General features: G+C 35.5%; 6 protein-coding genes across 10 annotated transcripts; 4 read left to right on the plus strand and 2 right to left on the minus strand.

Moving 5' to 3' along the window:
* Window positions 1–6,277: 6,277 nt before the first annotated feature.
* On the minus strand, window positions 6,278–6,886 carry LOC125209184 (uncharacterized protein At1g08160-like). Its single transcript, XM_048108795.1, has one exon. The coding sequence runs from the start codon at window positions 6,884–6,886 to the stop codon at window positions 6,278–6,280; it is 609 nt and encodes a 202-aa protein (XP_047964752.1).
* A 1,130-nt stretch (window positions 6,887–8,016) lies between these two features.
* Window positions 8,017–9,373, plus strand: LOC125215244 (cyclin-dependent kinases regulatory subunit 1-like). Its single transcript, XM_048116607.1, has 4 exons — window positions 8,017–8,140; window positions 8,209–8,282; window positions 8,392–8,452; window positions 8,963–9,373. Exons 2-4 carry the CDS (start codon window positions 8,230–8,232, stop codon window positions 9,116–9,118), a joined length of 270 nt encoding a protein of 89 aa, XP_047972564.1. The 5' UTR covers window positions 8,017–8,140; window positions 8,209–8,229; the 3' UTR covers window positions 9,119–9,373.
* A 2,318-nt stretch (window positions 9,374–11,691) lies between these two features.
* LOC125212413 lies at window positions 11,692–13,697 on the plus strand. Of its 5 annotated transcripts, XR_007174670.1 has the most exons (4): window positions 11,759–11,773; window positions 12,377–12,418; window positions 13,027–13,162; window positions 13,262–13,697. XR_007174670.1 is itself a non-coding variant. In XM_048112581.1 (3 exons), exons 1-3 carry the CDS (start codon window positions 12,421–12,423, stop codon window positions 13,285–13,287), a joined length of 285 nt encoding a protein of 94 aa, XP_047968538.1. In that variant the 5' UTR covers window positions 12,413–12,420; the 3' UTR covers window positions 13,288–13,697. The 5 variants fall into 5 exon arrangements, 2 of the variants coding, with proteins under 2 accessions (XP_047968538.1, XP_047968537.1); XR_007174668.1 differs by lacking the exon at window positions 12,377–12,418 and having other exon boundaries at window positions 11,692–11,773; XR_007174669.1 differs by lacking the exons at window positions 11,759–11,773; window positions 12,377–12,418 and adding an exon at window positions 11,695–11,756.
* A 4,019-nt stretch (window positions 13,698–17,716) lies between these two features.
* On the plus strand, window positions 17,717–20,607 carry LOC125213192 (pheophorbide a oxygenase, chloroplastic). Its single transcript, XM_048113589.1, has 7 exons — window positions 17,717–18,389; window positions 18,492–18,727; window positions 18,896–19,022; window positions 19,448–19,584; window positions 19,719–19,878; window positions 19,955–20,230; window positions 20,301–20,607. The coding sequence occupies exons 1-7, from the start codon at window positions 17,970–17,972 to the stop codon at window positions 20,553–20,555; spliced, it is 1,611 nt and encodes a 536-aa protein (XP_047969546.1). The 5' UTR covers window positions 17,717–17,969; the 3' UTR covers window positions 20,556–20,607.
* Window positions 20,608–20,686: 79 nt separating this feature from the next.
* Window positions 20,687–21,296, minus strand: LOC125213193 (probable histone H2B.1). The gene has a single exon (XM_048113590.1). It carries the CDS (start codon window positions 21,218–21,220, stop codon window positions 20,774–20,776), a length of 447 nt encoding a protein of 148 aa, XP_047969547.1. The 5' UTR covers window positions 21,221–21,296; the 3' UTR covers window positions 20,687–20,773.
* A 1,503-nt stretch (window positions 21,297–22,799) lies between these two features.
* Window positions 22,800–25,574, plus strand: LOC125209768 (50S ribosomal protein L9, chloroplastic). The gene is made up of 7 exons (XM_048109353.1): window positions 22,800–23,028; window positions 23,129–23,256; window positions 23,728–23,773; window positions 24,225–24,322; window positions 24,407–24,454; window positions 24,807–24,985; window positions 25,382–25,574. The coding sequence occupies exons 1-6, from the start codon at window positions 22,888–22,890 to the stop codon at window positions 24,925–24,927; spliced, it is 582 nt and encodes a 193-aa protein (XP_047965310.1). The 5' UTR covers window positions 22,800–22,887; the 3' UTR covers window positions 24,928–24,985; window positions 25,382–25,574.
* Window positions 25,575–26,208: the final 634 nt, after the last annotated feature.

Raw genomic sequence — 26,208 nt, forward strand, 5'->3', positions numbered from 1 at the left:
TTTTGTGGCACTAATTTGATTGTTAGATTGAAGACAAATATGGAATTTAGCATACTTAGTTGTCACGTTCACTGTCACGTTGAAAGAAAAAATTATATTACGGAGTTTTTCTTATTAGTGGATTTTTGTTTTAACTTATGAAAAAATTATAAAATCATACTTAGTTGCCGTATGATTTTATATAATTATTATAAATAATTTTGAACCCATTTTATTTTCAACTTTCTTTTCCAATTTCACATCGTTCCACATGCTTTAGTTGGAATCTGTAATTTCTGTATTATGAGAAGATTCTATATATAATAAATAAACCTTATATCAAATGGAAATTGTAATAGTAGTGAAACCAAAAGTTTTTTTTGCTTTCTAATGTTTTTGCTTCACATGGGTTGTTTGGTAATTTATAAGCGACATGAGTATTTAATGCAATTTCACCTAACAGTAGGTGTGTGTTTTACTCTGAATTACATGAACAGAAATTCAATAAATAAAACAATTAATCGAATTATATACTTTTGGAAAGTGGAGTTGGTGAATGAATGTATGAATTATAACACATGTAACATTTCAAATGGGTAAAATCGTAAAATTTTGGCCATATATTCAACTATTTTTATGGTGCTTAATCACAAATGTACTATTTGTAATTTATTTATTTTATATGTTGAAGGAGTTAAAACTAGCTAAAAAATATAAATGGCTGATAGCAATTAACTAACGAATGGTATCCACTATGCCATTCAAATGAAAATAAAGAATGATTAACCAAGTAATCAAACTTTTGTGAGTTTTTAAATTGGTTTTTTATTTTTAGTACTCCTATATTCTTTTGGAAGAAATGTGACAGTTGATTTGACATTGATTAGTTAATTAGTACTCCATCAAACATTGTTTAGCTATTTTTGAAGTGAGGATAAACAACTAAATTTTTGTGCAACCAAAATAAGGTAATATTAATAATTTGAAGTATTAATTATATATTAAAATCATAAATATAGTAAGTGGATAAGTTAAAAAGACTTATTAGCCTTTAATCTCATTTTTTTATGTTTATATTTGAATTTTCTTTCTATTACTTTTAAAATTTGAATTAAAATATGCATTAATTAAATTTATTGTTCCAAAAAATAAAAAAAATTATGCATAAATCATAAATATATGACCAAAATATTATACACTTTCCATGTATTATATATACATTCATATATTTTAATTAAAAGCTTAAATAAACCTATTTCTTTTCAAATAAATTAGTTTTTGGTTGTACAAAATTTGGTCACATAGATTTGTTGATTTTGGAACTCCTTCAACATAATAAAATATACTAATAGATACCTTATAATTAGTGACATTTTGTTAGTAATTGCATCGTGCTTAACAGTTTCATCAAAGTCAGTAAAATTTATGCCCAAATTTTCCGGGTTAAGATAGATGTGTGTTACAAGTAACTTATCATCGTCTCTATTTTCATTTATTTTCTTTATTTCTATTTTATGTGAAGTTATTTATTGAATGACTCATAAAGTCATAATGAAGAATCAAAATAAAAAGTGGATCTCATATATTAATTGACCGATATTATACCTGTAATTCCAGTAGAAGCCACGTGGTCTTTAGAGTTTCCTATTGAACTTTTTGTAATAAAAATAATTAATTTTATGAGTATACTTTTTCCTTCTTTTTTTTTGGGATAAAACACCTACACATTTTCTAATTGCCAAGTTATTACCCACATAATACTTCAATTTCCGATCATCGGTTTCCAAAGTATTGGAGAATTCTTTGATAAAACTTTAGCATTGCTGATTATTCAAAAAAGATTGAGATGTCACAAACTATTTACGAGCATGACTGACTGACTATAGTTCATTTAATAGAACACCATGAGCAAATTATATTAATAAGGTATTAAAGAATGCTAAAGGCACCAACGGGTCGTAGCGCAGTTGGCAGCGCGGAGCTGTGGTAACCTTAAGATCACGGTTTCAAACCCACCACCCGGAAACTTTCAGCCTTAATCAGCAAACCCGGTTTCCACAATGACAACAATCACTAAATATACACACCATAACCTCTTTACATGTTAATTAATTATATACTCAATGGCTAAAGTTGTTGCAAGAGAAAAGGAGCGAGAATCTATTCGATGAGGCAATATGATAACTAAAAGGAGGCCTCTTTTATGAAGGATAACAAACAATTAAACATTTTTTAATACCCAATTAATAATGAAATAATTATAAATCTACAATCATATTTTTCTATGTCTCTATGGCCCTGTGAGCAAAATTATCTTATTTGAATTGGCCAATCTACTTTTAGAGAAACCTTAGAAATCACGAAACTCGACTAGATCCATAAACATGTTACTATAATTGCTTATCAATAAATTATGATTAGCAAGAAGTCGAGATCATGATGCCATTGGCTCCAGCACAACCTTGATACTAATTAATCTAATCATTGTAATTATTCAAAAAGTTTCATGGGACAATGTCCCTTCATAACACAACATCGATAGTGCTTAATTGTATTTATAATGTAAAGTAAAGAGACCCCAAAATAGTTTTAGTAAGCCACTTTAATCTTGTTTGGGACAATTACACACCATTTGTCGTCTTGTTTGTGTGTGAGTGAGTGTGTGTTGTGTGTTTTTTATGCATGTGTTAATTATAATTTTCAAATAAATATTCAGATGAAGCGTATCAATTTATTCCTAGTTTACGGTGGAATCTAATTATATTGTTACATATGAATATTTAACATGTTTTAGAATTCACATTGCTAGAAACAGATCAAGACCAAGTGGTGATTTTGTTGGCGATCGAGGATTTGAGTATTTACAATCGGATATGTTTCCCACTCACCCGTTGTTAGTTCCTTGGTTGTGTTGTGTTGATTGGTTTGATGGAAGGTATGATCCCTCTTTTATTTGGTACTTTCTCGCTATTACCATTTGTTTTCTTCCCTTATGTTTGAGATGTTTAGTTGGATAATTATGCTACCGACTGTTTTAGAAACTGTGTTGGTGGTTGCGTTGTTGTTTTTGCTTTTTTTTATATTTTGTAGGAATTGCTTGTTTTCTTGTGGATTTATTGTATTCTTGAATTTTCAGGTTTGCTAATATTTTGGATGTTGGAATTTTTACATAATATATCAGTCCAATAAATATAAATATCTTACTCCAAACATGTCTACATGATATAGGGAAACACTATATCTACATTTGATTGTGCAATTATTTAATTCAAAATCTATTGATGCAATGTGGAAACATGATGCATGAGCAAAGTACAAGTAAAGTGACAAGTGGTTGCAATTCATGAGGCTATATAATGGTAAAAATTGAGGACCCATAATTATTAATTCCATATAATTGTTACATTGCATGGAAAAGGAAGTTACATTGATGATAGCATAAATAAGTTGGTGAATCACCAAAAGTTATACAAATAGGTCACATTTCTATCAACCCCCCAATCTTTGTCTATTTTTTCTAGGTTTTTCCCAACCCATGCTTTGATTAGTCTCTATTATTTCGATTTTCTTAGCTCAAAATTTCAATCATCCTTTTGTCGGCATCTTATGAGAAGACAATACATCACCACTAATGCTTTACGTAGTGAAATTTTCTTCATTTTTCTGCATACACGTGTTGACCCTTTCACAGTGTCTCCTGAATATTATAATTGATTTGGTAAAAGATAACAGCTCCAAGATCAAAAATGATTTATGTGCCCCGTAACAAATCTTGATTGGGTTTCATAAACAACCGATTGAATTATTACATACATCGTACCAATGGCACGACGTCGTGTCGGTGGGCCCTACTAACCCATGTTCATGTGGCATGCACACAAAATATCAGTTATATCTCTTATCCCATTGGATATGTATGTCCTTGTGTACCTTGGCCCTTTTGTTTGTTATTTTGCTGATATTTATTCAGCCATGTGATGGAGTGGCATCCTAGGCCAAAAACATGCACACACAAAAAAGAAAAGAAAAAAGAAAAAAATGTTTGCTTTTGGGTATAGAGTTTGAAAAAGTTTTCACTTCCACCTTCTATGGTGTCTGCCTTTTCCAGTTTAGACTCATTGAAATTGAGACTTTGCAAAACCAAAAGAAGTTAGATTGTCTTTTCCTTTAAGAAAAGTGGACCAAATTTTGTGGGGATATTTAAATTGAAATTGCAAGTTGCTTGTCTGTCTTTGATATTTTATAGGCATTATCACCTTTAAAAATTGAACTAAATCATGGCCTCATTAGAATCTAGTAGTAGTAAGTATATGTCAATTTGGAATTTTGACTTAAAGATAACATAGCAATTAAAGTTCATGTTCTGTTTGAGTAAATTTTGTAGAAAAACATAATTCGTTTATAACAAATAAAGTTTATAAGAGAATAAAATTTCTAGATATGCTCAATTAATATATATTGTATGTAATTAAGAATTTTATATTTTGAAACTATATTATTTGAGAATCTTAAATTTGGCTCCTTTTAATATGAGCTTCAAATGGAATGTTTAACCAGAAACTTCCATAGTTCATGTTTATATATTTTATAATGTGTTGAAACGTGTGGCATGTGTGTGATGCACAAATAATCCACTAGTTGCTTGTCAACTTATGTAATCCATTAATTAACGTGATATAAAAAATAATAATTCAATTTAGACGACGAAGTCCAGAAACTCTCAAATTCTTTTATGACAAGTTTCAATAATCTATTTTATTTATTTACTTATTGCAATATTTAATTATATGAATGCTTCCAAGATCTATTTATTTATCATGGATCTACTATCTATACTCACATTTAATTTATCCTTAATTTTGCAATCTTTAAATTTCATTAACTTGAGTGTTAATGGGCCCACTTGTGTACATATGTTATGATAAATAAAAAAAACGTGTATGGACCAAGCTATTGAAATTATCCCATCCAATGAAATTCACTTTATACATGTGGAGATTAGTATTGCTATAATACTCCACTAATAAAAGTACTCACTTAAATACAGAGTAATTTAATAATTAAATTATTTTTATTTCAGCGAACACCGATTATAGGGAGAATAATTTATTTCGAACCAACTAAAAATGTACTCCCTCCGTCCCAGAAAGATTGTCCCAGTTCATTTTTTGCACTCGTTTTGCAAAAATAATTAAGAATAGGTAAAGTTGAAAGAGAGTAAAATAAAAGAAAGAATAATGTAGGTAAGACTATTCTCTACATTATTCTCTCTTTTACTTTACTTTTTTTCTACTTTAACGATTTATTATTATTTTTACGAAACGAATATGAAAAAGGAAATGAGACAATCTTTCTGGGACGGAGGGAGTACTAGTATTTCGAAGCTCATGATTATGCTAAACGAAATTGAGCCCATTATTGTCTTTATTTACATATTTTCTGATTGGGCCTTATAAAGTGTTGGCCCAAATATGGTTATTTTAATACTCCAATTCAAACTATAATCTAAAATCACATATACTGCGAAATTTAATCCTATATTCAGCAAGAGATATGTAGAGCACTACCCTATTTGAGAGCGACTATCTTAGTAGTAGTATTTTAAATTTTAAATTTTCATGCTATATGTGTTTCATAATTTTAAATTCGGCTCATGCCTATACTATTACGTGCTATATTAGCTTCAGCTCGTTGCACTCAGCCACTCACAACAATGACCTCAAATCAGGTCACGCTGCAAAATTCTAAATCACGAAAACAACTAAAAAACAAAAGAAAAAGAGGAAAATCAAAATTCAAAAATTTTAAATGGTCGTGCCACATGATGGTCCTCGATTGGCGAACTGCTCTGCAGTCTAGACAAGCAGCCCGACTGGCGACTCCCTCCCCTGCACGATCCATGCTAGTTCGTTATTCGATTAAATGTTGTGGGTGATTGCAAGTGCTTTAATTATACCTATAATTTGTTAATACTATTTGATTTTGACTACACATTAGTTTGCAATCGTCCAACTCAAATAGAAGACATAAATGACTAAATATATTCATTCAAAAAATACACAATTATAAGTCCTCTTATAAAGAATCAAACCAAGCCTCAAATAAATTACAAAACACATAAAATGAACAATCTCAAAACACAAAACATGATCAACCGAAATCATCATCTACATTTCTTTCAAATAAAAAATAAAAAATCCCACAATATATATAAATCTCATTACCCATTCCAAGAAACAACAATACACGTGACATGCACTGATGAAACAAAACAAAACAAAACACGAAATAAAATCAATCAATAAGATACATCGGTGTCGCAGTCGACCCTCCGAAACCCCTCCGACTCCTTAAACGGGACTTCGTAGGGCCCACAGGCGGCGGTGACGGTCCGATGCACCTTGAACACCCCGATCTTCATGTGCGTCTTCCCCGTGACCTTGACCTCCATCGTGGCGCTCCCCGTCGCCCTCTCCGCCCTAAATTGGTCGGCCTCCTTCCCCTGCAGCGCCGCCCTCACCCCGGGCAATTCCACCTCCACCTCCGTCACGTTCCTCACCGGCTGGCGGAACGGCGCCACGCTCCCGTTGAAGAGCTTGGTGCCGTGGTAGGTGGCCTCCACCTCGATCCTCTTGAATTGGAAGGAGACGCGCTTGTTGGGGTTCCTGGACCGGAGCAGGCAGTGGAAGGTGGAGTTGCCGGCGGTGGCGTTGTTGCCGGTGTAGCCGGTGATGGAGCTGTGCTCGATGGAGAGGATGAGCTTCTTGGGCTGGACGGCGAGCCAGATGACGGCGACCACGAAGAGGGTGAGGAGGATGAGGACGAGGACGACGATGAGGATGCAGCGCGTGGCGTTGGGCTGCCGCGCCTGCACCGTCGGCGGCGGCGTGTCCTTGGATTTTGGCATGGTGGTGGGATTTTGTGTAATTTTATGTGGTGAAGGTGAGTAGATATAGTCATATGGAGGGGTACTTAAGTGCTTTTTGATTTCTTGGGGGGAACTCAAGAAATATTCTAGGAGTGAGAGTGACTAAAAAGGAGGTTGTGTTTGTGTGTGGATGTATGTGCAAGAATGTAGGGTTCTTGGATTATTTTGTGATGAAGATTGAAGATGTATCGTGGTGGTGTGATTTGAAGAATATTTTTAGTGGTAATGATTGCTTAGTTTTCAAGGTATTCGATTGGATAGGATCTCTAATGATGTTTTTGCTTTTGGATAGAATCAAGTTTGACTTAGGTTTTTCTTTATATCGAGATAGCAAGTAAGTATATGTAACTTGATTTATGATTTTTAATAATTTTTTTTATTCATGATATCTAATACTTTATTAATTTTAAATTAAAATTGTGTCGTCTATCATCGATAGTCATGATAGTGTATTTGCTAGGCTCGAAAAAGATGTGCAATGCAGATTGGGGTGTTATTATCATGCCCCATTTCGTGATTGATTTATAACATGTCTCTCTTTTTACCCTTCCTCGTCCTCACCATCATCCATCTCCTCTCTCTCTTTCGTTGTGTTCATTGGATTCTCTTTTGAACTCGAGGAACACAACCTCGAGCAACCTAATCTGTGTTTCGTTTTCTTTATTCAATTTCAATTGGACAAATTCATTCAAACTGATCAACCATGGATTTTGATTACGATCGCTATATGCTCACAAGCATTGCCATAGCAAAAGTGTCCAAGCCCTATTCTCCTCCCAAATCACTCTACATCTTAAATCTTGAACAACAATTGTTCTAGAATTTTGTCTTTCAAGAACAAGGCATCGCCATATTTCACGAAAGCAAGTGGCGAGGAAGAAGAGACTGAAGCTCTTTTATCGGATGAATAAATGTCAAAAAAGGAAGATATGGTGACCCTAGAATAAAGAAGGTTGTTTGTCATTAGCCGATGTCATGAGGTGGCCCAACGAGAGAAGGATGTTGACCTATTTTATTTATCTTGAATTTTTATCAAAAACACGTTATTGTACTTTTTTCTAAAATTTTATAGGAGTACTAAAAATATATAAGCGGGAATTTTGGAAATTTGAAAATCAAACGAGGGCCACATGTTTCATTTAATAAATTCATATAACAACCTTTAAAATTCAAGATGTAAATTATTTGTAGCTTTGTTTTTCCACCACTCTCACACTCTCTCCCCCTGCGAAGGTATCTCCGTATCTGTATTTTCTCTTTTTAACGGTTAAATCTCAAATTTGTGTTTTGTTTCGATTCAGCGATCTTACCGTGAACCAGAAATGGGCCAGATCCAGTATTCGGAGAAGTATAATGATGATACGTATGAGTACAGGTGATTCGTCTCTTCCCCCAATTTGTTGAATTGAATTCAGGATGTGCAATTTATTGATGAGGATTTTCAATTGTCTATCATGTGGAATTCATGGAATTTTTTTCTCCAGACATGTTGTTCTTCCGCCGGAGGTTGCCAGACTGCTTCCGAAAAATCGCCTTCTCACTGAAGTAAGTCAGAAATTGGGGCTTAGGGTTTTCTATCAGCTCATTTATGTTTTTTTTTTCCTATTATTGTTGTATTGTTGATCGATTAGGTTTTCTGCCGGTTTTAATCGCCGCTGGTGAATTTGTTGAACTGAGTCGAAATTATGAGCTCTTTTTGATCGATTTTATGCGTGGTGGAATCATTTGTGGGATATCTGAAGAACCTATGTGATTGAGTTTAAGTTAGAATGCTTAATTTGTTTAGGCGTTTTCTACTTGGTTTTGTTAATTAGGGATTTCGTAGAATCTCTACATGAAATACGAACTTTACCCTGAAAACAATAAAAAAATCTACTACTATAATTCACTATTATATTCCCTCAGTTCCAAATAATTGTCGATTAGGCCTATTTTTTGGAGACGGGGGTGTGGGGGTGTGTCTTTTGTGGAGCTTCCAGAACTAGCTATTGTATGTATGTGTGTTTATCGTAGAATACAAATGCTGTGACTGATGGTGTTCGATTCTGCGTACAGAATGAATGGCGTGCTATCGGGGTTCAGCAGAGCCGAGGGTGGGTCCACTATGCAATCCACCGCCCAGAGCCACATATCATGCTTTTCAGGAGGGCACTGAACTTTCAGCAGCAGCAGCAGGATAGCCAAGCTCAACAAACCTTGCTTGCCAAGTGAAGAACAGCTACTGTGCTTTAGCACGAAAAGGGGTATTCTTGTTTCCTCTGGGAATGAGCTTACTATATATAAACACACAATATGCTGTATTAAGATGTTTGAACTAATCAGAGTGAGATGAAATTCTGCTGATGAAACTGCGTAGAACTTCAAAGTTGAAATTACTTTTTCAACAGATTGAATGTTGTTAGCTTGAGAAATGTATAACCTGTTGATTAAATGTTTGCTCGTGAAGTAATATGCTGCTTGCTGCTATATAGACACTCTCTTGCTTCATCATTGTTCGACATCTTGGATTATCTTAGCTTGCAGGGCTTTCCTTTATAGTAGATTTTTGTCACTTTATCATCTTGTGATTTGCGCATCTTTTGGTCATGTTGATATACTTCGTATAGCTTGCCTTAAACTGTCGATTATCCAAGATATTGACATCTCCATAGCAAGTTCTGTGACCTGTCATGCAACTTATTTGCTTTGAAGTATAGTTAGTTGGGAAATATTACAAAAATATATGATAAAATTTTAAGCTTTATATAGGCAGCAATCCAATTGAACCGTTTGTTGATGCTACTTGTTATATTATTCTTCTGCGTATAAATATGCAAAGTTGCTCATTTTCTTGACACGTTATTGAGGCAAAATATTGTGATTTCTGCATTTCTATTCATTCTTTATAATGCTGAGAACTGCTTTCCATACCAGTTTGTATTTTCTTATGTTGAGATTTCTTAGAATATTGGCCTCGAAAAGATGCGGCAATTATTGGCATAGTGAGCTCTCAGCATTACTTATGATCCTTTTTTATTCACAAATTCTTGATTTTGGAGTTTGTAACGAATGGAGTACTACCTACTTTTTCTTTTCAACTGTGCTTTTGCACCTACAATATATTATGTGCAGCAGTAATTTGTTTATTGATAAAATTGGTTACTAATTCATAGTAGTACCTTATTATGATGTAATTATTGAATTTCAAATGATAATACAATTCGTCATGTATACTGTGTTTTATAAAATTGTGCGTCAAAGAAAAAGATTATATTGAACATGCAAAAATATAAACTTAGCTTCTTATTTTCTTCACTTCAAAAATCCATTTTAATCCACTATCCAGTAAGGGCTACTGATTATATGAACTTTTAGAGGATTGTTAGAGCATCCGCAACAATGGATATTTTCCCCTTTATTGAGAGCGATGAACTGTCGAAAATCCTCACGATTCTGGCTCATGCTTGATATATATTAATTGAATTATATAAATTAGCATATTAAATGAATACACAAAAGACTAAAAGAGGTCGTAGCTTAGTGAGAGAAGAAACGTCTATGTTATCATATAATAACATGCTAATATTACAAAATATAATCATATATGGGTATCCCATATTAGTGTATACTATTTATTTATTTTTGAACGTATAGGACTAGCTAACAAAGATGGACTAATCCCTATTTTTGGACCAGTAAATCGATTATTTATATTACAGGAAAATTAAAATTAAAAGTCGCCCTTAAGAGATACGGAGTAATAATTAATTAATATCAATGGATTTCATGTTCTTAACTGATGGGCTCATTGCTTAAATCTTCATTACCATGTTTTAATATATTGATTTCTCTAGGATTTATCGAATTCATCAAGAAGAAATTAAATAAATGCATTGGCCTTAATTTAAATGCTACGAACTCAGACGCTCACTATAAAATGGCTTAACTTGCTTTTAATCTTTTACATTATCGGAGTATCAAAAAAAAGTTTAATAATAATAATAATGTCTCGTGCTTATCTTTTTACACTAGTTTTGATCTCTTGTTTTGTATTGCTCTGTCACAAATAAGCAATGAAGAAGACTCAACATCATCGAAGTTAAGGGTTACTGACAGAATGTTAGAGGAAGAAAATGATACACTACATCGTCATGCTCCATCGCCTCATGGCCACCATGCACAAGCTCCACACCATCACCACCATCGTCGCGGCCACCACCACCATGCCCATGCTCCTAACCACCATCACCATGCTCATGCTCCTAGTCCTAGCCACCACCATGCTCATGCTCCAAGTCCAAGCCACCATCATGCCCATGCTCCTGCTCCAAAAGGCCATCACCATGGCCATGCATAATTGAATGGTTAAGTTGTAAGATTTTGGGGAGTTTCTTAATTAGCAAGAATAAAAGAGAGATTTAGCTCTTTATGATTGTTTTTATGCAATGGTTAATCTTCTACCACAAGATTTATAAGTTTCTAATTTGAATAAAATCATAGAGAGATTTATGAGATGATTTCTTTGTTAATGGTTTTTTATGAAATTCTATATAATCAAGTCAATTCTATGGTTTTTATGCAATGGTTAACTTAGTAGATGTTTGTAAACCATGAGTTTTTGTTACTATACATTGAAACCATGGGTTAAAGTTTAGATATATATATTGAAATCTTTTTTTTGATTCAATTGTGGTTCATATTTTAGTGGGCTTTTACATAATATTATACGTGGGCTAAGTGAAAACCAATGGGCTTAGTATTACTGATTCGGGCCCAAATTCGTAATTTTAATCTTTTGCTCGTCACCACTTCTAGAAGCTTCAGTTCTCAGCTCCATCACGACGGCGGCAGCGGCGGCTAGATTCAGCCTGTGAGCTGCCATTTCCGGTTAATATTTTTTTTTAAATTATTTTTTATGCCTATCACATGGAATTAGTCGGATTTTACGTCGATTGACGTTATTAATCACTAAAAATGGTTTGTCATAACAATGTATTCGTTTTTTGCGATTCAAAATTTCAATCGGAGCTTCTCAGATTTTTAGGTTTTTGTGTTTCCTTCTGAAATTTCGATGTCGCCGGTCTTCTTTGTGCTATGCAGCTCGCGTAATTGCTTGAATTGTTGCGTTTTGGTGTTTTATCGTATTTCCTGGTTATAGTTTTACTAGCTGGAAAATATCCTCTGCTTATTATGACTGCTGTTACAATTAGGGTTGCTTCATCGTTTGAAAAATAATTCGTATATAGGTAATTTAGGCCTGCTTATCAAATTGGGAATATATCTTCTGTAGAAATGAAAGAAGAGGATTACTGATCAAATTGTGAATTTTCAGGGGACTTTGGTTGAAAAATGTGTAAATACTTTGATAATGAACAAAAAGTTAAAGATGTTTGGATAAAAGAATTCGAAAGATCCAGTCATTCTATGGTCAAGTCCCACAAATGGCACTAAGCAATGCTTTTGGCTTTCTCTGCTTTGGTCTTGATACAGAGTGTGCAAAAGATCTTGGTGCTCACTTTTTAGAAGAAGAATGTATGCGCCTCGTTGAATGCCTAAGCAGCCTTCTTATCACGATTGCTTTCGCCGCCATGTTTGCCCTCCCCAGTGTTACACTTTGTGCCTATTTTTTCATCATCCTCTTAACATCATATACGTAATTATTTTTTTCTAAACTGCTATTTGATCATCTGCATATTCACTGTATGACTCTTCCATGACTGCACTCATTCGTGTATTGAATGCTCTACAATTTTATGGGTGTTCGTGCAAGGATTGAAGATTGTTGCTTCATGGAAATTTAATCATTTGCTACACTTGAAGAAACATTTTTATTTATTCAATTAACTGTTGATAGCCTGGAATTTGGCAAGTGAACTCTATTGACGTATCCATGGTGTTTTCTTTACGTTGATTATTTTAGTTGGACGTAAATGTGTATGGTAGTTTATTTTCTAAACTCTAAAATGTCCACTTTTTTGTTGATCAAAACTCAAAAGGGTTAAGGGCCACACATTAACATGATATGCATACAATTATGTGCTAATGCAATTAAGTCTGTTTGAGAGTTTGATTTGCAAGTTTCTTGTTTCCTCTGTTATTATAGGAAAGTCATATGATGTGACTTGTTTCTTTGATTTCAGTTCTCATAAACTCTCAGTTCTCAGAGTATCAGTTGATTCTTTAACCAATCTTGATGTCACGCAAGCGCAACGTCATTGTGGCCACAGGCTTAGTGGTTTTTGCATCGGCCGGATTGGCATTTCCCTTCTACATGGCGTAGGTGAACTTGTCAAATGAGTAATATTGTTGAGATTTCTCACCTCACCTAATTTGGTTAGTCTGATTCCAATTCTCGCACTGCCCTGTTGTATATAGGTCGAAGTCATCCAAGGGTCCTGTGATAGACTCATCAAAGCCGCTGCCCCCTCAAGCAACTTTCCGCGGACCTTACATCAATACTGGCTCACGCGATATTGGACCCGATTCTGAAATCTATCCTAAGAAATAGTTTGCTTCTCTCATGGTAGGAAAATGTGGACTCTTGCTTCAACTAAACACGGGCATTGTCGTGCTCCATCGCCTCATAGCCACCGCGCACAAGCTCCACGCGGCCACCGCTGCCACCAAGCTCGTGCTTATTTGTTTAAGTTTGTACTAGAAAATTTATGAATGTTAGAATAGCATAACCTTTTTAATGTCTATGACCACACTTGGTTATAGTCACATTATCTTCTTTTTTTTCCAATTAACTTATAATGTAAGATTGATTTTCACTAAATAAAGTTTTGGTCTATAGCTCCAATTTTCTTAATTGATTTGAATAGACCATATATATTTTCTGAATACAATTTTGTATTTTTATTTTAATAAACAAAGTTAAAAGCATATTGAAATGTGACTTCGAAATCACTTTGCAAGTTCCTTAATTTTTAAAAGAAATAATTTTCGTTAGAAATAAACACTAAAGAAATGCTATCTGTTTAACAATCAATGTTCGTAATTGATGTACCATATTTAATTCCTGAAACTGAAAATTAATTTTGATATACATGATATCCCTAAACTTTAATGAGCAAGATTTAATTCTAACAACGCCACAAACCCATATTTTCTACTAATATAAAAGGCACTGGCACTCTTTCCTTGCAATATTTCCTTCAAGAACTTCCAAAATGCCTCGCATCTACTCTTTTGTGACAATTGCCACTCTCTTATTTTTCATTTCTTTCTCAGGGGCTCAAAATGTGGATATAGAAGATTCAACATTCTCAAATTCTGATCTTACCCAATTAGTGGAAGATCAATTGACATGGAATCTTGAATCATCCGATCATGAACCATCCCATCATGACCATGACCATGCACATGCTCCACATCACCACCACCACCATGATCATGCTCATGCTCATGCTCCAAGCCATGGCCACCGCCACCATGCTCCTCCACCACAACATGGCTAACATTGTATCCCAAAATATACGAGTATTTGAATACCAAACTTATTTCGTTCGTAATGGGAGAATTAGCCTTATTATATCTCACCATCATATATCTATATGATTATTGTGTTACCATTTATTATGGCTAATGAATCAATTTGTCACACATTTCATATAGTATGATATATATGATGCATAAAGTCATCGTATTATCTAGTTGGTAATGTATTTATCCAACAATTAAAAGATTGAAAGTTTGAGCGGTTGGCTAAATTTCCGTGATGATCGAATGATAGTTGGTAATTACATTATCATTTAGCATCCATCGTTTCATTTCTGGGAATAAAATGTCCTGCAAAAAAGATTATAGTGATCGAAATATGGACGTGACAGCCAAAATTAAATGTCGATTGAGTAATTGACGTGTAATTTTGGTGGACGTCCCAAATGATTAGCTAAATAGGGGGATACATATTTTCGGGTGAACGTCCCAAATGATAGACACAAAATCGACCATTTGCCCTATTTTTAAATTCGAAAAAGTTAAATATATATCGATTAGCGAATAAAATATATACTCCCTCCGTCCCAGATAATTCGACCCAGTATTCCATTTCGGGCCGTCCCACATAATTTGTCTCATTTCACTTTTGCCATTTTTGGTAGTGGACCTCATATTCCACTAACTCATTCCTACTCACATTTTATTATAAATCTAATACTTTAAAAATATGACTCATATCCCACCAACTTTTTCAACTCACTTTTCATTAGATTTCTTAAAATCCGTGTTGGGTCAAAGTGTCCCAAATTATCTGAGACGGAGGGAGTACTTCGTAATTTTTTCTTTTTAAAATAATCGATTGCAATGTGGTGTTTTTTTCGTGATTACACTGTATATATTCATCTGGGTACACATACAATAGAAGTTGACACATCAAGAGTTCAACAATAAATTATTTATCCTAATTATCAAACTATTACGATATAAAATAACAATATTACAAAATTTAGCCGTTGGGTTCCTATCACTTATATCTACCATTAGGGGATATACGTTTATGTTCTGGTGACTTCTTTAACTGGTCTCACAGTAATTGGCTCTTGCATAATACTAGATTGTACACATTTTTTATATTTCATTGGCTTGTTTTATGTGTGGGTTTTGTTCATTTTCCTTAACAAAACAAAAAGATGCAAATTGCCGGAAAATAGTGAAATTTGGTCAAATTTTGATATGTCCTATAACTTTCAAAATTAGCAGGAAAAATCATCAAGTTTGTATTTATTCTCATTTATAAATAACATTATTCAAGCAAATAACATTATTTTCTTTATAAATATATAATGGAGTATTATTTAACTCATTAATAACAGTGAAGTCAAACTTATGATTTCTGTCATATCATATACTCCTGCAGTTTCACCTTCATTACAAGATGCGGATATTATGGAAATAGTCTATACTTAGTAATTAAATTTTTTACAGTAAAATATAAACCAAAAGATAGAGATGAACGAAACAAATGATAGACATTAAAAAATGTCAAATTTAATATGGGTTGAGATTTGAATGCAAATAATAAAATTCACAATTGCAGTTATATATGATGAATCTGATCCATATAGTCTTGGGCTTTGATCTATAAAGTAGTCTTATGCACAATTAAATGTTGAATGTGTAATTATGACTTACTACTATTTCTTACCACTATAAAATATAAAATAAAATGGGCCAATTATGGTAATCTTTTACCGTACTGAATTATGAACAATCTTGTGTCAAAAAAATTGAACATACTACTATATATTAGTAAGAATATGTAATATGAAATATTGGATGTATAGAACTAACTAAATCGATTTTCTAACATGAAAATGAAAATGAAAATGAAAATGAAAATGAAAATTAAAAGTCTCCCTAATTTCACAAGAATAGATAGTAGTAATAAATAATATAATTAATATCAATGGATTCCATGTTCCTACCGATGGATTCATTACTTAAATGGTCATTAACATATTGATTCCTCTAGGATTTATCGAATTCATTGAGAACAAATTACAATAATTGTATTGGCTCTAATTTAAATGATACAAACTCATATGCTCATTATAAAAGGGCTTCAGTTGTTTTCAATATTTACATCACCGGAATAACATAAAAAAGTCTAGAATAACAATGTCTCGTGTTTATCTTTCCGTATTGGTCTTGAGTCTCTTGTTTTGTATTGCTCTATCACAAATAGACAATGGAGATTCGACATCATCGGATCTAAGTCTTACCGACAGAATCTTGGATGAAGAAGACGACATGTCGGATTTGCATCACGCACAAGCTCCACACCACCATCGTCGTCGCCGCCGCCGCCACCACCATGCTCATGCTCCTGGTCATGGTCACCACCATGCCCATGCTCCGAGTCCTAGCCACCATCATCATGCCCATGCTCCTGCTCCGAGTCAAGGCCATCATCATGCCCATGCTCCAAGCCCTAGCCACCATGATCATGCTCATGCTCCGAGTCCTAGCCACCACCATGCCCATGCTCCTGCTCCGGGTAAAGGCCACCACCATGCCCATGCTCCGAGTCCTAGCCACCACCATGCCCATGCTCCAGCTCCGGGTAAAGGCCATCATCATGCCCATGCTCCGAGTCCTAAGCACCATCATGCCCATGCTCCAACTCCAAGTCATGGCCATCATCATGGTCATGCACCAGCACCATTAGATGGTTAAGTTTGCACCAAAAGATTCATGAGAGGTGCTTAATTAAAATAAAATAAGGAGATTTATTAGAGGATTTGGTTCTTTTTGAATTCTACAGTCAACTTAAATTTTATATTATTAGAACAACTCATTCACATGAGGTGATTTTAATGTATAATCTGTTACTCCGTACTTATTATAAGAGAAATGTATTATCAGTTGAATTTCGGTTAATATATGTGTTTTAATCACAAGTTCTTTTTGCCGTATATACATTGGTTTATATAAGTCGTAGTATTCTAAAAGTGGAGATAAGTTGAGGGAAAAAAAAGTAGTCGAAAGTCAATTTTTGGTTTGTTATTTATGACTACTTTTCAAATGTTGAATTACATATGACCAATTAGAATATATATAAAATTTTGATGATATTAATAAATAATGATTTAAATATATAATCCTAGTCGATTAAACAATGTTATTTTGAATTTGAAAATTTAAAAAAAAAAAATTGATTACATGAGACAATTGACAAATTTTCAAATTTTCATGTGAGTAACACGTTTTCTTTTTCTTTTTCTTTTTCTTTTTCTTTTCTATTTGAGTTTTTCTTTTCTTTTTTCGTGGCCTAAATTTTTTCATCAAACGATTAGAAATTTCGAGTACCAAAAATATCTGCTGTCACTGTAAAATCAGGAGCAAATTCTGCAGTTAATCAAGCTCGACTAATGGTAGATGATTCCAGAAAAATACGTATAATTCGATCCTTGCACGCAAAGCCTTCTTCCAACCCCACAATTCCAATTCAAAGTGTGATCATAGACGAATTAATCATAATTTCCAACACTGCTCCATCAAAAAAGATTGGTTTTTTATGCAATAAGCTACGAATCGTTGGTAGTTGGAGCTACTGTTTCTCGAAATTACCCAAAACAATATGGTGGTTGTTTCTCTAGCTTCATCAGCGCCGATATTCCACTGCACTGGTAGTAGCTCGCCGCGAATTCCCTTATGCTCTGTACGTGTTTGTGGAAATGCCTCACAAAAAAGGAGAAAAATATCCAGCAATCCGCTGCGCGTAGCTGCGCCGTCGTCCGCTTCTACCGCCGCCGCTTCTGACGAGGATCGAGAAAACGTAGAGGCGTCGATCGAGATCGAAGATTTGGAAGAGGATTCGTCTTCGAAGTTTTCCTGGAGAGATCATTGGTACCCTGTCTCACTCGTGGAAGATCTCGACCCTCGTTATCCGACGCCGTTTCAGCTGCTGAACCGTGACCTAGTTCTCTGGTTCGACAACTCTGCCTCGCAATGGGTTGCTTTCGATGACAAATGCCCCCACAGGCTCGCTCCTTTATCTGTAAATTCGTGACTCAAATCTCTCAATTCTTGAAATTTATGCATACATCACAGTTTTCAAGCTATCAAATTGATTGATTGGTTGTTTATGATTGCGGTGTAGGAAGGGAGGATAGATGAGAACGGGCATTTGCAGTGCTCATATCACGGGTGGTCCTTTGATGGATGCGGCTCGTGCAGCCGGATCCCTCAGGCGGCCTCGCAAGGGCCGGAGGCGCGTGCTGTTAAGTCTCCGAGGGCGTGTGCAACGAGGTTTCCGACCATGGTTTCTCAAGGCCTTCTCTTTGTTTGGCCTGATGAGAAAGGATGGGAAAGAGCTCAAGCCACCATTCCTCCAAAGTAAACCTTTTATGATATTATATTTTTGTTTTATAGTATTTCAACTGAATTTCAAGTAGACTAATATATTTGAGTGTTGGATTGTTGGTGCAATTGATTAAGATTTGTTTTGATTGTTCAATATTGAATGGTTTAACTGGCTTTGTCTCTTTTGGATTGATGGTGAAGGTTGCCTGATGATTTCGACAAGCCTGAGTTTGCATCGGTGACAATTCAGCGCGATCTGTACTATGGCTACGATACTCTCATGGAGAATGTCTCTGATCCTTCCCACATTGACTTTGCACACCACAAGGTAAAACGTTGAGACCTAAAAGAATCCATTTTTAATGAATAGTTTATCATACTTTGTCCCATATTAAGGTATAGATTTGGCTTTGCAAATCTACAAAGTTGTATTGTTATGCTCTATTGTGATTTGAGTTCATCGCCTCCCTAGTCACCTGTGCTCTAATGATTGCTACAAGATGCTCTAGACATTGCATCGCAATCAAGTGAATGATTTGATGCAAGAATAATGTATAGCTTTATGCATTTCGGAACAGATCTTTATGGTTAGCATGATAACAAATTATGATCAGCATGGCTTCATTCATATTAGTTCAATGGTTCCTACTAAAAACAAGATTAGGGTGAGTAACCGGTTATAGGTGATCGAGTAAGGTATAACCGTTGAGTTACAGTTTTTTCGAGTTTGCAACTTACGAACACTATTAACAGGTTACTGGTAGACGAGACAGAGCGAAGCCCTTACCATTCAAGATGGAGTCAAGTGGACCTTGGGGTTTTACTGGTGCAAATGATGGCAATCCAAAGATCAGTTCTAAGTTTATTGCCCCATGCTATTTTATCAATAAGTAAGTTCATCTAATCATCTTTGACAAAATGTAATTGAGTTTGCATATTTCCCTTTTCGGCTGGCTTTGTTCGCCTGCTGCCTCGTGCTGATATGGTCTCGATTTTATCCCCCTCGTTGCTTGAATACATTCAGGGTTGAGATCGACACAAAGCTTCCAATCGTTGGTGACCAGAAATGGGTGATATGGATCTGCTCCTTCAACGTACCAATGGCACCCGGGAAGACCCGCTCGATTGTTTGCAGTGCTCGGAACTTCTTCCAGCTAACCATGCCCGGCCCTGCATGGTGGCAGGTAACATGCAACACAATCCTTTCATCTCCCAACACAATCCATTGATTATTCAACTTCTGATCCATTGTCAAATTAGGTGGTTCCTCGATGGCACGAGCACTGGACTTCGAACAAGGTCTACGACGGTGACATGATCGTGCTTCAAGGCCAAGAAAAGGTCTTTCTTTCACAATCAAACAACAGCGATGTCAACAAGCAATACACAAAGCTCACCTTCACCCCAACACAAGCCGACCGTTTCGTCCTTGCCTTCCGGAACTGGCTCTCCCGCCACGGCAACAGCCAGCCCCAGTGGTTTGGCTCCACCGCCTCCAACCAGCCACTCCCATCAACCGTACTATCCAAACGCCAGGTACAAATTCATCAACTAATTCAACATCCAGAATTGGATTAGCAACAAACTAAATCTCAATTTCTGTCAGATGATGGACAGATACGAGCAGCACACACTCAAATGCTCATCGTGTAAGAACGCACACATCGCGTTCGAGAAATTGCAAAAGCTTTTAATCGGAGCAGCAATCGCCTCCGCCGCTACAGCCGGAATCCCTTCCAACGTCCAGCTGCGAATCATCATCGGAGCAATAGCCATCATAGCCGCTGCATCAGCTTATGCTATACACGAATTAAGTAAGAATTTCGTTTTTGTTGATTACGTTCACGCTGACATTGATTAATTTACCCCATTGTATAAAATTTAATTTCACAATCAAGATCGAATTTTTTTTCCTCGTTGATCCAAAATTGAGCATCTAATTTCATGATCAAACGCCATTTTCTGCTAATTCAGATCGAAACAGACACCAAATGTGGGAAATTTCATCAATTCATTCATCGTCGATACAAAATAAGAATTTAACTAAACCCTAGAAAATCTAAGCCATGAAAAAAAAACCTAAGAGCTGGTGAATTTGGTAACCGCCTTGGTTCCTTCGGAAACGGCATGCTTGGCGAGTTCGCCGGGAAGCACCAATCTGACGGCGGTCTGGATTTCCCTGGAGGTGATCGTGGGCTTCTTGTTGTACCTCGCCAATTTGGAGGATTCCTGGGCGAGCTTCTCGAAGATGTCGTTGATGAAGCTGTTCATGATCCCCATGGCCTTGCTGGAGATCCCGATGTCGGGATGGACCTGCTTGAGGACCTTGAAGATGTAGATCTTGTAGGTCTCCACGCTCTTCCTCGCCTTCTTCTTCTTCTTGTCTCCGGCGGCGGAGGCGTCCTTGGGCAGCTTCTTGCCGGCCTTGGGCTTCTTCTCGGCCGCGGGGGCTTTCTCAGCGACGGCCGATTTCTTCTCCTCCGCCGGCTTCTTCTCGGCGGGCTTCTTCTCTGCCTTGGGTGCCATTAGAGAGAGAATTTGAGAGAGTAAATGGAAGTTTTGGGATTGAAGAAAAAAAGTGCGAATGTAAAGATGGAGGGAATAGGTTGATGAGATTTGGGCATATATAAAGAGGGGCTGCGATGTGATTGGCTGGTTTGGGTGTGACGGGGATCATGCGTGTGGACCGTAGGATGTGATTTGACCAACGGTGCGCGATATTTGGAATCGGTCGTGTTGGATTTGGCGACGCGGATTATGAAGGTGGACCGTTGATGATTATCAAAATAGACGGAGCAGATTCGTTCACGGGAAAAGCGGGGGATTTATGAATGCTTTAGGTTTGATTTCTGCAATTGGGCCGTATTATATCTATTTAAAGGCCCAGATTAATGTTAATAATTTTACAAACAAATACGAAAGCAGAAATAGTCTCAGTTCAAATTTCTTTGGCAATTTCTATTTTCTATAAATAAGTAATTCAACGTAATTATTTGGATGGGTTTTGATAATCTGATTAAATTTAAACCTGATTCAGTATTTAATTTTGTATTATACCAATCTATCACATTACTCAAACTAAATCAGCCTAAGTAATCTTAAACTTGTGTGGTGATTGCGGATCATGGGTTCTTTTTCTTTGTTGGATATATGATAATTACTCTTTCTATTCCACTAAAAAGGTCTATATTATTAAATAACATGAGTTTTAGTTGGAATAGTTATCTGTTATAAAGTAGAATGAAAAAAATGATTGAATATGAGTAGAGAGGAGTGGAGAGAGATTTATTTACAGATATAGAAAATGGACATCTTGAATTAGACAAAATTAAAAATGAAATGTGGACATCTTGAATGGAACAAATGGTGTATATGATTGATTATTTGAATGATGAGATCAGGGATGGCAAAGTGGGTATCGGGTAGTATCTGACCCGATACATGCAATTCTCTGGTGTGGTGCAAGAACATATATTGAACCTTCTAACATTTTGGATATATGATATGCCCGATTATCCATTAGTTATCTATCAAATGTCAATATTTTTAAGGATTAAAGAGAGAAATGAGAGAAGTATATAAGTTGTTATTCCAAATCTATTAATGAAGCGGTAATATCAATCAATTTCCAAACAAGTCTTAAGTCTATAAAAATTTTACTGTAAAAATTTTCATATTGCTATAGATGTAAAAAAATTATTCGTTGTAACTAGGGATATCGTTGATTCATCAATTGGCAATTCCAGATTTAAAAAATTGGAACGTTAATCTACTAATTAAAGGTAGTGATTTTAGGCGATTTTGATCGATTTATCACAAATTAAATTTGAATCAAAATGGATGATTAACCACCCATTATAGTTCAACTTTCGGAACCAAAACCATATTGGTAGAACAAATATTCCCACATGCCGGGTTATGATTCGGCACGTGAGAAGTGTGTAGTGCAGTTCAAAAACTTGGATCGACTATTCTGATTTAACCATGCATCCCACGCGTACCAAATAATTCGAAGTTGGGCTTACAACGTGGGCTGGGCTGGCCCAAAGATTGAGTATCAGTTTACCTCTTTCTCATCACAACTGCTATATTGAAGAGGGAAGAAGGATAACGGGATAAGATTTTAGCTGAATGCAACTGCAGCAACTCCACTGATCGAAATAAATTGCTGATTCTACAACAGTTTTGCGGCAATGGCTTCCACAAGTCTTTCATGGACTTCATCTTCATGGCTTCAGAATCACACCTTCTCCAAAAACACCGCCGCCAAAACTGCCGACGGAGCTCCGCTTCTCAGAGTTGTAGCTCAAAAGAAGGCTAGAAAACTGCGCAAGGCATGCGTGAAATCAAGCTTCATCTTCAATTGTTTGTTTTTTTATTTATTTTATTTTTGTGTTTTCACTCTTAATTTCCCCCTTTTTTGGTTTGATTTAGGTTATACTGAAGGAGGACGTGACAGCTGTGGGGAAAAAGGGGCAGCTGCTGGATGTGAAAGCTGGATATCTTAGGAATTATCTGCTGCCGCTGGGTATGGCGCAGATTGTCACCCCTCAACTTATCAAGTAATTGTTTCACATTCATTTTTTTTTTAATTTCGGTTGTTTTGCTGTGTTTTTCCTTTTCTATCAGCAATGCTGTCGTGTTTCTACTATCTCTGGATTATGTCTTGTTTATATACTTCTGATTATCGAATTTATGAATGAATTTACTTTGTGAAATGAGGTATATGATCAAGACGGATTAGATCATCTTAGTGCAATGTATCTGAATTATGATGTAAGGGCACCTCTGTAATTCATGCTAGATATGGTTTTGTTGCTTATGGTTGGATTCCTCGTAGTAATCCGATCATCTAGAAAATTCTCGAGAACAGAGGGAGGAAGATGTAGTTTTAGTCTTTATTTGATGTGATGCTAAGTAGTTTTCGCGTACAATACGTGATTGATTGATTGTTGTTGCTGATTTTCAAGCACAAGTATGACAGTACGGTTTTTATAGTTTTTCTTGTTTAAAGTTTCTTACTTCTTTGTTAGGGAAATGAAGATGGAAGATGAGAGGATTGAGGCCGAGAAGAAAAGAGTAACTCATTATTTTATTTAGCTGTATATCAGTATCAGATTATCTGAATTTTCCTCACGCTGCTGTATTATGATTATCTAAAATGGAAAATATTTTCTAGTTCATAAATGACAAGTATTGTGGCATAAAGAGGCCAAATTTTGATGATAAATGAGCAATCACAGATAAATTATGCAAAACATAACTACCAGCTACTGCATGATTTCCAAAACTTTATTGATTCTCCCACCAAAGTCTAGGAGAATAAATATGGATAACAAATGTGATGGATGGAAATGTAAAATAGAAAAACGTTTAGTTTGCACACTTGATCAACTATTCATACCGTGATGATATAATATAATTATTGTTATCTAACCGACTTAGGTTTAGTTGAGGGTCACTATGTTGAAGTTTTGAATTAAAGGATATCATTTGAGTTTGTTATTTTCTATGACAATATGATTCTTAGGTTAAAGAAGAGGCACAACAGCTTGCCACGATTTTTGAGACAGTTGGCGCTTTCAAGGTGAAGCGCAAGGGTGGGAAAGGAAAACAAATTTTTGGATCGTAAGTTAACTTTCGCTTTTCTACACGTGCAACTTATATATACAATTCGTGCGGCCAATTGCTGACATATTCTCTTAATGACAGTGTCACTGCTCAGGACCTCGTTGACATTATCAAGGCCCAACTTCAGAGGTACATTTTTTTCAGATTCATGCTTATGCCGTATACTTGTATTGTATGTGGCGACTGTCTCTAAGTAGACTTCAAACTGTTTGGGACTTCTTGAGAATCCATGGTTTGAATGTTCAGTGTCCTTTAACTTATAGCACTCATTCTACATTAGTATGTCATAGACCTTTCTTCGGTTACCATCACATACAATCTTTATTTTTTGTTTAAATGTAGAAACATTTTAATGATTCAGTATCTGCTGTGGAGTTCTTTGCAATCTGCAGAGACTTTGTATCACTAATTGAGATGCTGATGGAAAGTCTTTTAATTGACGGCTGTACATTACATTTGGCTTTAACGTTTACTTTTTTAGGGATGTCGACAAAAGAATTGTCTCACTTCCAGAAATCAGAGAAACTGGAGAATACATTGCAGAGCTAAAACTCCATCCTGATGTCACGGCTCGTGTAAGGGTGACTGTGTACGCTAACTGAGGACATTCTAGGGATACACATAAAAGCCCAAGTTTCTGATTTTGGGGATTTTCTCAAGGTATGTGGTTAATTGGTCATTGAAATAATTTCTGTGTACCCGGGAACCATATAACTGGAATTCCTCTGTATGCTTCTTCGGCACATTTTGATTTACATGTACTTTATGTGTCTGATTGAGCCCCAATGGTCAATTTTCACCTATCCATGAGGGACACCTACTTCTGTTATTTTATTTCCACTTTCTGTGCATGCTTTGAAATAAGTTATATACCAGGCTGTCAATTGACCAAGCCGAAAGACTGACGTGTTTTCTTGAACTCAGTCGAAATAGAAATCAAGAACCTAAGTGGAATAATAGTGAACTAAGTAGAGTATTTAGCCATGCCAAGCTTGAGTAGTAGATTGAATTTATTGTACTCACTTAAGATTTCTGTTTCTTTTCCTTTTCATGTAGGATTCTTCGTGGTTCAAACGGTTATAGGTTTTATGTCTGAGGAGAATTCCATCTCTGTAAGTCTTTGATCCAATGTACTTAGTTTTGAGGCTACAATTGCTTTGGCTTTTTGTATCATATCTATTTCCTGTAATAGTTTATTGGGATTCATTAGCAAATGGAGATATGGAAATGTAGTTGCATTCTTCTATCACAACATCTTCTCACGAGTTTAAAATTATAATCAATCATTTGGTGATCTCAATAGTTTTCTGAAACAACATATAAAGAGATACAGGCTGGACATATACTCAGTATCTGAAACAGCTAAGTTCATGTTACATAAAAAACTTATCAGAATCCCTTGTAGCATCTCTTGTAGATAGTGACCGATATCTCGTTGATAAGAGTTTATCTGGAACTTAAGGTCATTTTCCGCGTTCTTCTCCTACCATCTGCTAGTCATTTCATCAACCACCTTTCTGATTTTGAATTAACAGTTACACTCTACATGCTTTTGTCTGCTGAATTCATGCATCATTTTTCAAGAATTTAGATTGGGATGAGATATTAGTAACAGACAAAACATTATAGTTAAATTAAATTCAGCAATTATTGAAGTAAGTACAACTGTGGTTGGTGGTGAAGGCAAGAATCTCACTCCAAATATATTTAGTAGAACTGTTGAATTAGTAACAATAATTGTGTAGTTGCTATAAGATAAGACTTACCTAATATATATTGCGATGTTCCCACTCTATCAGGTCAATTTTTATTTATGATTTAGCTCACAACTTGTCCTTTGATATTTGAATTATGGAAGACAATTATGTGTTACTTTTTTACTG

The sequence above is a fragment of the Salvia hispanica genome, chromosome 3 (genome assembly GCF_023119035.1).
Source record: "Salvia hispanica cultivar TCC Black 2014 chromosome 3, UniMelb_Shisp_WGS_1.0, whole genome shotgun sequence".
Lineage (NCBI taxonomy): Eukaryota > Viridiplantae > Streptophyta > Magnoliopsida > Lamiales > Lamiaceae > Salvia > Salvia hispanica.